The sequence below is a fragment of the Oncorhynchus gorbuscha genome, unplaced genomic scaffold (assembly GCF_021184085.1).
Source record: "Oncorhynchus gorbuscha isolate QuinsamMale2020 ecotype Even-year unplaced genomic scaffold, OgorEven_v1.0 Un_scaffold_968, whole genome shotgun sequence".
In the NCBI taxonomy this organism is placed as follows: Eukaryota; Metazoa; Chordata; class Actinopteri; order Salmoniformes; family Salmonidae; genus Oncorhynchus; species Oncorhynchus gorbuscha.
In genome coordinates, this window is record NW_025745899.1 from 20,646 (window position 1) to 33,616 (window position 12,971).

Consider the following 12,971-nt stretch of genomic DNA (forward strand, 5'->3'; position numbering starts at 1 on the left):
AGATTTATTATAATGGAGTTGATAGTGACAACCATCCCCCTACACCAGTAGATTTATTATAATGGAGTTGATAGTGACAACCATCCCCCTAAATGTTACAGCTTCTACCTATCCAAAACATGATATTTATTGTCTCATTTTAAACAGAAATTACATATTTGATCATGTGACATTATAGCCGAATGGTGAAACAAGTTGAACCATCCAGCCACATCAACAGTTATCACAAAGAGATCATTGTGTTGGAGATCATTCCACACTCTGTGTTCTACTACCCAGGTCTGGTGTTGGAGATCATTCTACACTCTGTGTTCTACTACCCAGGTCTGGTGTTGGAGATCATTCTACACTCTGTGTTCTACTACCCAGGTCTAGTGTTGGAGATCATTCCACACTCTGTGTTCTACTACCCAGGTCTGGTGTTGGAGATCATTCTACACTCTGTGTTCTACTACCCAGGTCTGGTGTTAGAGACCATTCCACACTCTGTGTTCTACTAACCAGGTCTGGTGTTGGCGGAGGTCATTCTACACTCTGTGTTCTACTACCCAGGTCATTCTACACTCTGTGTTCTACTACCCAGGTCTGGTGTTGGAGATCATTCTACACTCTGTGTTCTACTACCCAGGTCATTCTACACTCTGTGTTCTACTACCCAGGTCTGGTGTTGGAGATCATTCTACACTCTGTGTTCTACTACCCAGGTCTGGTGTTGGAGATCATTCTACACTCTGTGTTCTACTACCCAGGTCTGGTGTTGGGAGATCATTCCACACTCTGTGTTCTACTACCCAGGTCATTCTACACTATGTGTTCTACTACCCAGGTCATTCTACACTCTGTGTTCTACTACCCAGGTCATTCTACACTCTGTGTTCTACTACCCAGGTCTGGTGTTGGAGATCATTCTACACTCTGTGTTCTACTACCCAGGTCTGGTGTTGGAGATCATTCTACACTCTGTGTTCTACTACCCAGGTCTGGTATTGGAGCTCATTCCACACTCTGTGGTTCTACTACCCAGGTCATTCCACACTCTGTGTTCTACTACCCAGGTCTGGTGTTGGAGATCATTCCACACTCTGTGTTCTACTACCCAGGTCATTCTACACTCTGTATTCTACTACCCAGGTCTAGTGTTGGAGACCATTCTACACTCTGTGGTCGTCTACCCAGGTCTGGTTTGGAGATCATTCTATGTTCTCTGGTGTAAAATCAGTTCTCTCTCTCGTGCGAATTCCTTGGTGAGATTGTAAAGACCGTGATGTTGAAAAACTCTTCCCAAAGTCAGGGCAGCAGTGAGGTTTATTTCCTGTGTATACTCGCTGGTGTAAAACCAAATGTTCACCCCTTTGTTAATATGTATTGGCAATACTTCACTTAATGGTGAGGCATGGAAAAATAAAACGTATCTTTTGTCAGGCTGAATGTTTGAAATATGAGGTGATTTGAGTCATGCTTCTTCAGTAGTGGAATAAAGACAATTATCATTTGAATGTTGTCAAGAAATACTGGAGTGATGTCAGATTGTTAATAAAATTGATTATAGACCAATTTATTATATTGCTTTCTTGTGTGTTTATACACAAACATCTGCAACAATGATCAATTACATGTATTTTTTTAAACAAGCAGCTTTTTCAACTTGTAGAAAACCGCTAGCTACATTTTGAATGTTGAAGTGCTGCTACAATGTTAAGACATTCTACATTGTAACATCATTCAAATACTCCTACTACAATGTTAAAACATTCTACATTGTAACATCATTCAAATACTCCTACTACAATGTTAAAACATTCTACATTGTGACATCATTAAAACACTCCTACTACAATTGATATCATGAAACACCTCCTTCATGTATTTTCTGATGTTTAATCAGAGATCTTTTATCAGAGTATCTCTTGTCACATTGATCACAGATATAAGGTTTCTCTCCTGTGTGTGTTCTCTGGTGTGCAGTCAGATGGCTTGATATAGTAAAACACTTCCCACATTGATCACAGCTATAAGGTTTCTCTCCTGTGTGTGTTCTCTGGTGTGAAGTCAGAGAGCTTGATATAGTAAAACACTTCCCACATTGATCACAGCTATAAGGTTTCTCTCCTGTGTGTATTCTCTGGTGTGAAGTCAGAGAGCTCAATATAGTAAAACACTTCCCACATTGATCACAGCTATAAGGTTTCTCTCCTGTGTGTGTTCTCTGGTGTGAAGTCAGAGAGCTCAATATAGTAAAACACTTCCCACATTGATCACAGCTATAAGGTTTCTCTCCTGTGTGTATTCTCTGGTGTCTTGTCAGATTGCTTGATGCAGCAAAACTCATCCCACATTGATCACAGCTATAAGGTTTCTTTCCTGTGTGTGTTCTCTGGTGTGAAGTCAGATTGCTTGATGCAGCAAAACTCATCCCACATTGATCACAGCTATAAGGTTTCTCTCCTGTGTGTGTTCTCTGGTGTGAAGTCAGATGGCTTGATATAGTAAAACACTTCCCACATTGATCACAGCTATAAGGTTTCTCTCCTGTGTGTGTTCTCTGGTGTGAAGTCAGATGGCTTGATATAGTGAAACTCCTCCCACATTGATCACAGCTATAAGGTTTCTCTCCTGTGTGTGTTCTCTGGTGTATTTTAAGTTCTGATAAAGATTTGCAACGCTTCCCACAGTGAGAGCAGCAGTGAGGATTCTTCCCTGTGGGTCTCTGCTGGTGTTTCTTGAAGAGTTCTGATGTGGAGAGACTCTTCTCTGCCTCTTCAGCATCATGATGTTGTTGAGGCTCCCCAGAGGATCCACAATAGTCACGTCTCTCTCCTGTGTGAACGACAAAGTCAGTAATTTGTCATTGTCGTGAATGTTTCAATGTTTTTACAAACTTTGACAATTTTCTTCTACCATTAATAAGACAGTCAAGTGAACAACAGTCAGTACTTGTCTTCATTTTTCACACAGTCAATTATTTTATTCTTCCAATAAATTATTACAGTTGCTGAAACATTAGGCAGTGATCCAGACGACTTTAGGTCACCAATATTATGATGGTTATTATAATATAGAGGGAGGGGACTGTATTATTATATAGAGGGGACTGTATTATTATATAGAGGGAGAGCGGGGACTGTATTATTATATAGAGGGAGAGAGGGGACTGTATTATTATATAGAGGGGACTGTATTATTATATAGAGGGAGAGAGGGGACTGTATTATTATATAGAGGGGACTGTATTATTATATAGAGGGAGAGAGGGACTGTATTATTATATAGAGGGAGAGAGGGGACTGTATTATTATAGAGAGGGGACTGTATTATTATATAGAGGGGACTGTATTATTATATAGAGGGGACTGTATTATTATATAGAGGGAGAGAGGGGACTGTATTATTATATAGAGGGGACTGTATTATTATATAGAGGGGACTGTATTATTATATAGAGGGAGAGAGGGGACTGTATTATTATATAGAGGGATAGAGGGGACTGTATTATTATATAGAGGGGACTGTATTATTATATAGAGGGAGAGAGGGGACTGTATTATTATATAGAGGAGACCGTATTATTATATAGAGGGGACTGTATTATTATATAGAGGGGACTGTATTATTATATAGAGGGAGAGAGGGGACTGTATTATTATATAGAGGGATAGAGGGGACTGTATTATTATATAGAGGGGACTGTATTATTATATAGAGGGAGAGAGTGGACTGTATTATTATATAGAGGGAGAGAGGGGACTGTATTATTATATAGAGGGAGAGAGGGGTCAGTATTATTATATAGAGGGGACTGTATTATCATATAGAGGGGACTGTATTATCATATAGAGGGGACTGTATTATTATATAGAGGGGACTGTATTATTATATAGAGGGGACTGTATTATTATATAGAGGGAGAGAGGGGACTGTATTATTATATAGAGGGGACTGTATTATTATATAGAGGGAGAGAGGGGACTGTATTATTATATAGAGGGGACTGTATTATTATATAGAGGGATAGAGGGGACTGTATTATTATATAGAGGAGACCGTATTATTATATAGAGGGGACTGTATTATTATATAGAGGGAGAGAGGGGACTGTATTATTATATAGAGGGGACTGTATTATTATATAGAGGGGACTGTATTATTATATAGAGGGGACTGTATTATTATATAGAGGGGACTGTATTATTATATAGAGGGGACTGTATTATTATATAGAGGGGACTGTATTATTATATAGAGGGAGAGAGGGGACTGTATTATTATATAGAGGGGACTGTATTATTATATAGAGGGGACTGTATTATTATATAGAGGGGACTGTATTATTATATAGAGGGGACTGTATTATTATATAGAGGGGACTGTATTATTATATAGAGGGGACTGTATTATTATATAGAGGGGACTGTATTATTATATAGAGGGGACTGTATTATTATATAGAGGGAGATAGGGGACTGTATTATTATATAGAGGGGACTGTATTATTATATAGAGGGGACTGTATTATTATATAGAGGGGACTGTATTATTATATAGAGGGGACTGTATTATTATATAGAGGGAGAGAGGGGGCTGTATTATTATATAGAGGGGACTGTATTATTATATAGAGGGGACTGTATTATTATATAGAGGGGACTGTATTATTATATAGAGGGAGAGAGGGGACTGTATTATTATATAGATGGAGAGAGGGGACTGTATTATTATATAGAGGGGACTGTATTATCATATAGAGGAAGAGAGGGGACTGTATTATTATATAGAGGGGACTGTATTATTATATAGAGGGGACTGTATTATTATATAGAGGGGACTGTATTATTATATAGAGGGGACTGTATTATTATATAGAGGGGACTGTATTATTATATAGAGGGGACTGTATTATTATATAGAGGGAGAGAGGGGGCTGTATTATTATATAGAGGGGACTGTATTATTATATAGAGGGGACTGTATTATTATATAGAGGGGACTGTATTATTATATAGAGGGAGAGAGGGGACTGTATTATTATATAGAGGGAGAGAGGGGACTGTATTATTATATAGAGGGGACTGTATTATCATATAGAGGGAAAGAGGGGACTGTATTATTATATAGAGGGGACTGTATTATTATATAGAGGGGACTGTATTATTATATAGAGGGGACTGTATTATTATATAGAGGGGACTGTATTATTATATAGAGGGAGAGAGTGGGCTGTATTATTATATAGAGGGGACTGTATTATTATATAGAGGGAGAGAGGGGACTGTATTATTATATAGAGGGGACTGTATTATTATATAGAGGGAGAGAGGGAACTGTATTATTATATAGAGGGAGAGAGGGGACTGTATTATTATATAGAGGGGACTGTATTATTATATAGAGGAGAGAGGGGACTGTATTATTATATAGAGGGGACTGTATTATTATATAGAGGGAGAGAGGGGACTGTATTATTATATAGAGGGAGAGAGGGGACTGTATTATTATATAGAGGGAGAGAGGAGACTGTATTATTATATAGAGGGAGAGAGGGGACTGTATTATTATATAGAGGGGACTGTATTATTATATAGAGGGAGAGAGGGGACTGTATTATTATATAGAGGGGACTGTATTATTATATAGAGGGGAGAGGGGACTGTATTATTATATAGAGGGGACTGTATTATTATATAGAGGGGACTATATTATCATATAGAGGGAGAGAGGGGACTGTATTATCATATAGAGGGAGAGAGGGGACTGTATTATTATATAGAGGGGACTGTATTATTATATAGAGGGGACTGTATTATTATATAGAGGGGACTGTATTATCATATAGAGGGAGAGAGGGGACTGTATTATTATATAGAGGGGACTGTATTATTATATAGAGGGGACTGTATTATTATATAGAGGGGACTGTATTATTATATAGAGGGAGAGAGGGGACTGTATTATTATATAGAGGGGACTGTATTATTATATAGAGGGAGAGAGGGGACTGTATTGTTATATAGAGGGAGAGAGGGGTCAGTATTATTATATAGAGGGAGAGAGGGGCCAGTATTATTATATAGAGGAGACTGTATTATTATATAGAGGGGACTGTATTATTATATAGAGGGAGAGAGGGGACTGTATTATTATATAGAGGGAGAGAGGGGACTGTATTATTATATAGAGGGGACTGTATTATTATATAGAGGGGACTGTATTATTATATAGAGGGAGAGAGGGGACTGTATTATTATATAGAGGGGACTGTATTATTATATAGAGGGGACTGTATTATTATATAGAGGGGACTGTATTATTATATAGAGGCAGAGAGGGGACTGTATTATTATATAGAGGGAGAGAGGGGACTGTATTATTATATATAGAGAGAGAGGGGACTGTATTATAATATAGAGGGAGAGGGGACTGTATTATTATATAGAGGGAGAGAGGGGACTGTATTATTATATAGAGGAGACTGTATTATTATATAGAGGGAGAGAGGGGACTGTATTATTATATAGAGGGAGAGAGGGGACTATTATTATATAGAGGGAGAGAGGGGACTGTATTATTATAGAGAGGGGACTGTATTATTATAGAGAGGGGACTGTAATATTATAGAGAGGGGACTGTAATATTATAGAGAGGGGACTGTAATATTATAGAGAGGGGACTGTAATATTATAGAGAGGGGACTGTATTATTATATAGAGGGGACTGTATTATTATATAGAGGGAGAGAGGGGACTGTATCATTATATAGAGGAGACCGTATTATTATATAGAGGGAGAGAGGGGACTGTATTATTATATAGAGGGGACTGTATTATTATATAGAGGCATGGCCAGTCCACCTGGCCATGCTGCTGCTCCAGTTTCAACTGGCCTGGGCCCTAGGACCATGTCCCAGGACTACCTGACATGAGGACTCCTTGCTGTCCCCAGTCCACCTGGCCATGCTCCTGCTCCAGTTTCAACTGTTCTGCCTTACTATTATTCAACCATGCTGGTCATTTATGAACATTTGAACATCTTGGCCACGTTCTGTTATAATCTCCACCCGGCACAGCCAGAAGAGGACTGGCCACCCCACATATGCTCTCTAATTCTCTCTTTCTTTCTCTCTCTCGGAGGACCTGAGCCCTAGGACCGTGCCCCAGGACTACCTGACATGATGGCTCCTTGCTGTCCCCAGTCCACCTGACTGTGCTGCTGCTCCAGTTTCAACTGTTCTGCCTTATTATTATTTGACCATGCTGGTCATTTATGAACATTTGAACATCTTGGTCATGTTCTGTTATAATCTCTACCCGGCACAGCCAGAAGAGGACTGGCCACCCCACATAGCCCGGTTCCTCTCTAGGTTTCTTCCTAGGTTTTGGCCTTTCTAGGGAGTTTTTCCTAGCCACCGTGCTTTTACACCTGCATTGTTTGCTGTTTGGGGTTTTAGGCTGGGTTTCTGTACAGCACTTTGAGATATCAGCTGATGTACGAAGGGCTATATAAATAAATTTGATTTGATTTGAGGGAGAGAGGGGACTGTATTATTATATAGAGGGAGAGAGGGGACTGTATTATTATATAGAGGGAGAGAGGGGTCAGTATTATTATATAGAGGGGACTGTATTATTATATAGAGGGAGAGAGGGGACTGTATTATTATATAGAGGGGACTGTATTATTATATAGAGGGAGAGAGGGGACTGTATTATTATATAGAGGGGACTGTATTATTATATAGAGGGGACTGTATTATTATAGAGAGGGGACTGCATTATTATATAGAGGGGACTGTATTATTATATAGAGGGGACTGTATTATTACAGAGGGAGAGAGGGGACTGTATTATTATATAGAGGGAGAGAGGGGACTGTATTATTATATAGAGGGGACTGTATTATCATATAGAGGGAGAGAGGGGACTGTATTATATAGAGGGGACTGTATTATTATATAGAGGGGACTGTATTATTATATAGAGGGGACTGTATTATTATATAGAGGGGACTGTATTATTATATAGAGGGGACTGTATTATTATATAGAGGGAGAGAGGGGGCTGTATTATTATATAGAGGGGACTGTATTATTATATAGAGGGAGAGAGGGGACTGTATTATTATATAGAGGGGACTGTATTATTATATAGAGGGAGAGAGGGAACTGTATTATTATATAGAGGGAGAGAGGGGACTGTATTATTATAGAGGGGACTGTATTATTATATAGAGGGAGAGAGGGGACTGTATTATTATATAGAGGGGACTGTATTATTATATAGAGGGAGAGAGGGGACTGTATTATTATATAGAGGGAGAGAGGGGACTGTATTATTATATAGAGGGGACTGTATTATTATATAGAGGGAGAGAGGAGACTGTATTATTATATAGAGGGAGAGAGGGGACTGTATTATTATATAGAGGGGACTGTATTATTATATAGAGGGAGAGAGGGGACTGTATTATTATATAGAGGGGGAGAGGGGACTGTATTATTATATAGAGATGGGACTGTATTATTATATAGAGGGGACTGTATTATCATATAGAGGGAGAGAGGGGACTGTATTATTATATAGAGGGGACTGTATTATTATATAGAGGGGACTGTATTATCATATAGAGGGAGAGAGGGGACTGTATTATTATATAGAGGGGACTGTATTATTATATAGAGGGGACTGTATTATTATATAGAGGGGACTGTATTATTATATAGAGGGGACTGTATTGTTATATAGAGGGAGAGAGGGGACAGTATTATTATATAGAGGGAGAGAGGGGCCTGTATTATTATATAGAGGAGACTGTATTATTATATAGAGGGGACTGTATTATTATATAGAGGGGACTGTATTATTATATAGAGGGAGAGAGGGGACTGTATTATTATATAGAGGGGACTGTATTATTATATAGAGGGGACTGTATTATTATATAGAGGGGACTGTATTATTATATAGAGGGGACTGTATTATTATATAGAGGGGACTGTATTATTATATAGAGGGAGAGAGGGGACTGTATTATTATATAGAGGAGAGAGGGGACTGTATTATTATATAGAGGGAGAGAGGGGACTGTATTATTATATAGAGGGGAGAGGGGACTGTATTATTATATAGAGGGGACTGTATTATTATATAGAGGGAGAGAGGGGACTGTATTATTATATAGAGGGACTGTATTATTATATAGAGGGGACTGTATTATTATAGGGAGAGGGGACTGTATTATTATATAGAGGGAGAGAGGGGACTGTATTATTATATAGAGGGGACTGTATTATTATATAGAGGGAGAGAGGGGACTGTATTATTATATAGAGGGGACTGTATTATTATATAGAGGGGAGAGAGGGACTGTATTATTATATAGAGGGGACTGTATTATTATATAGAGGGGACTGTATTATTATATAGGGGACTGTATTATTATATAGAGGGAGAGGGGACTGTATTATTATATAGAGGGGACTGTATTATTATATAGAGGGGACTGTATTATTATATAGAGGGAGAGAGGGGACTGTATTATTATATAGAGGGGAGAGGGGACTGTATTATTATATAGAGGGGACTGTATTATCATATAGAGGGAGAGAGGGGACTGTATTATTATATAGAGGGGACTGTATTATTATATAGAGGAGAGAGGGGACTGTATTATTATATAGAGGGGACTGTATTATTATATAGAGGAGGAGGGGACTGTATTATTATAGAGAGGGGACTGTATTATTATATAGAGGAGAGAGGGACTGTATTATTATATAGAGGGAGAGAGGGGACTGTATTATTATATAGAGGGGACTGTATTATTATAGGGGACTGTATTATTATATAGAGGGGGACTGTATTATTATATAGAGGAGAGAGGGGACTGTATTATTATATAGAGGGAGAGAGGGGACTGTATTATTATATAGAGGGGACTGTATTATTATATAGAGGGAGAGAGGGGACTGTATTATTATATAGAGGGGACTGTATTATTATATAGAGGGGACTGTATTATTATATAGAGGAGGAGGGGACTGTATTATTATATAGAGGGGACTGTATTATTATATAGAGGAGAGAGGGGACTGTATTATATATAGAGGGACTGAGAGGGGACTGTATTATTATATAGAGGGAGAGAGGGGACTGTATTATTATATAGAGGGGACTGTATTATTATATAGAGGGGACTGTATTATTATATAGAGGGAGAGAGGGGACTGTATTATTATATAGAGGGGACTGTATTATTATATAGAGGGGAGAGGGGTATTATTATATAGAGGGGACTGTATTATTATATAGAGGGAGAGAGGGACTGTATTATTATATAGAGGGGACTGTATTATTATATAGAGGGAGAGAGGGGACTGTATTATTATATAGAGGGAGAGAGGGGACTGTATTATTATATAGAGGGGACTGTATTATTATATAGAGGGAGAGAGGGGACTGTATTATTATATAGAGGGACTGTATTATTATATAGAGGGGACTGTATTATTATATAGAGGGGACTGTATTATTATATAGAGGGAGAGAGGGACTGTATTATTATATAGAGGGAGAGAGGGGACTGTATTATTATATAGAGGGGACTGTATTATTATATAGAGGGAGAGAGGGGACTGTATTATTATATAGAGGGGACTGTATTATTATATAGAGGGGACTGTATTATCATATAGAGGGAGAGGGGACTGTATTATTATATAGAGGGGACTGTATTATTATATAGAGGGAGAGAGGGGACTGTATTATTATATAGAGGGAGAGAGGGGACTGTATTATTATATAGAGAGGGGACTGTATTATTATATAGAGGGAGAGAGGGGACTGTATTATTATATAGAGGGGACTGTATTATTATATAGAGGGAGAGAGGGGACTGTATTATTATATAGAGAGGAGGGGACTGTATTATTATATAGAGGGAGAGAGGGGACTGTATTATTATATAGAGGGAGAGAGGGGACTGTATTATTATATAGAGGGAGAGAGGGGACTGTATTATTATATAGAGGGGACTGTATTATTATATAGAGGGGACTGTATTATTATATAGAGGGGACTGTATTATCATATAGAGGGAGAGAGGGGACTGTATTATCATATAGAGGGAGAGAGGGGACTGTATTATCATATAGAGGGAGAGAGGGGACTGTATTATTATATAGAGGGAGAGAGGGGACTGTATTATTATAGAGAGGGGACTGTATTATTATAGAGAGGGGACTGTATTATTATAGAGAGGGGACTGTATTATTATAGAGAGGGGACTGTATTATTATATAGAGGGGACTGTATTATTATATAGAGGGGACTGTATTATTATATAGAGGGAGAGAGGGGGCTGTATTATTATATAGAGGGGACTGTATTATTATATAGAGGGAGAGAGGGGACTGTATTATTATATAGAGGGGACTGTATTATTATAGAGAGGGGACTGTATTATTATATAGAGGGGACTGTATTATTATATAGAGGGGGGACTGTATTATTATATAGAGGGAGAGAGGGGACTGTATTATTATATAGAGGGAGAGAGGGGACTGTATTATTATAGAGAGGGGACTGTATTATTATAGAGAGGGGACTGTATTATTATATAGAGGGGACTGTATTATTATATAAAGGGAGAGAGGGGGCTGTATTATTATATAGAGGGGACTGTATTATTATATAGAGGGAGAGAGGGGACTGTATTATTATATAGAGGGGACTGTATTATTATATAGAGGGAGAGAGGGAACTGTATTATTATATAGAGGGAGAGAGGGGACTGTATTATTATATAGAGGGGACTGTATTATTATATAGAGGGAGAGAGGGGACTGTATTATTATATAGAGGGGACTGTATTATTATATAGAGGGAGAGAGGGGACTGTATTATTATATAGAGGGAGAGAGGGGACTGTATTATTATATAGAGGGAGAGAGGAGACTGTATTATTATATAGAGGGAGAGAGGGGACTGTATTATTATATAGAGGGGACTGTATTATTATATAGAGGGAGAGAGGGGACTGTATTATTATATAGAGGGGACTGTATTATTATATAGAGGGGACTGTATTATCATATAGAGGGAGAGAGGGGACTGTATTATCATATAGAGGGAGAGAGGGGACTGTATTATTATATAGAGGGAGAGAGGGGACTGTATTATTATATAGAGGGAGAGAGGGGACTGTATTATTATAGAGAGGGGACTGTATTATTATAGAGAGGGGACTGTATTATTATATAGAGGGGACTGTATTATTATATAGAGGGGACTGTATTATTATATAGAGGGAGAGGGGGCTGTATTATTATATAGAGGGGACTGTATTATTATATAGAGGGAGAGAGGGGACTGTATTATTATATAGAGGGGACTGTATTATTATAGAGAGGGGACTGTATTATTATATAGAGGGGACTGTATTATTATATAGAGGGGGACTGTATTATTATATAGAGGGAGAGAGGGGACTGTATTATTATATAGAGGAGAGAGGGGACTGTATTATTATATAGAGGGGACTGTATTATTATATAGAGGAGAGAGGGGACTGTATTATTATATAGAGGGACTGAGAGGGGACTGTATTATTATATAGAGGGGACTGTATTATTATATAGAGGGGACTGTATTATTATATAGAGGGGACTGTATTATTATATAGAGGGAGAGAGGGGACTGTATTATTATATAGAGGGAGAGAGGGGACTGTATTATTATATAGAGGGGACTGTATTATTATATAGAGGGGACTGTATTATTATATAGAGGGGACTGTATTATCATATAGAGGGAGAGAGGGGACTGTATTATTATATAGAGGGGACTGTATTATTATATAGAGGGGACTGTATTATTATATAGAGGGAGAGAGGGGACTGTATTGTTATATAGAGGGAGAGATAGGGGACTGTATTATTATATAGAGGAGAGAGGGGACTGTATTATTATATAGAGGGGACT

The 12,971-nt window shown here is 38.0% G+C and overlaps 1 protein-coding gene across 1 annotated transcript; it reads right to left on the reverse strand.

The window, feature by feature from the left end:
- Positions 1–1,583: 1,583 nt before the first annotated feature.
- LOC124020886 (gastrula zinc finger protein XlCGF17.1-like) lies at positions 1,584–2,944 on the reverse strand. Its single transcript, XM_046336185.1, has 3 exons — positions 2,935–2,944; positions 1,791–2,817; positions 1,584–1,742 (listed from the first exon to the last, which is right to left on the reverse strand). The coding sequence occupies exons 1-2, from the start codon at positions 2,942–2,944 to the stop codon at positions 1,844–1,846; spliced, it is 984 nt and encodes a 327-aa protein (XP_046192141.1). The 3' UTR covers positions 1,584–1,742; positions 1,791–1,843.
- Between the last annotated feature and the right edge of the window lie 10,027 nt (positions 2,945–12,971).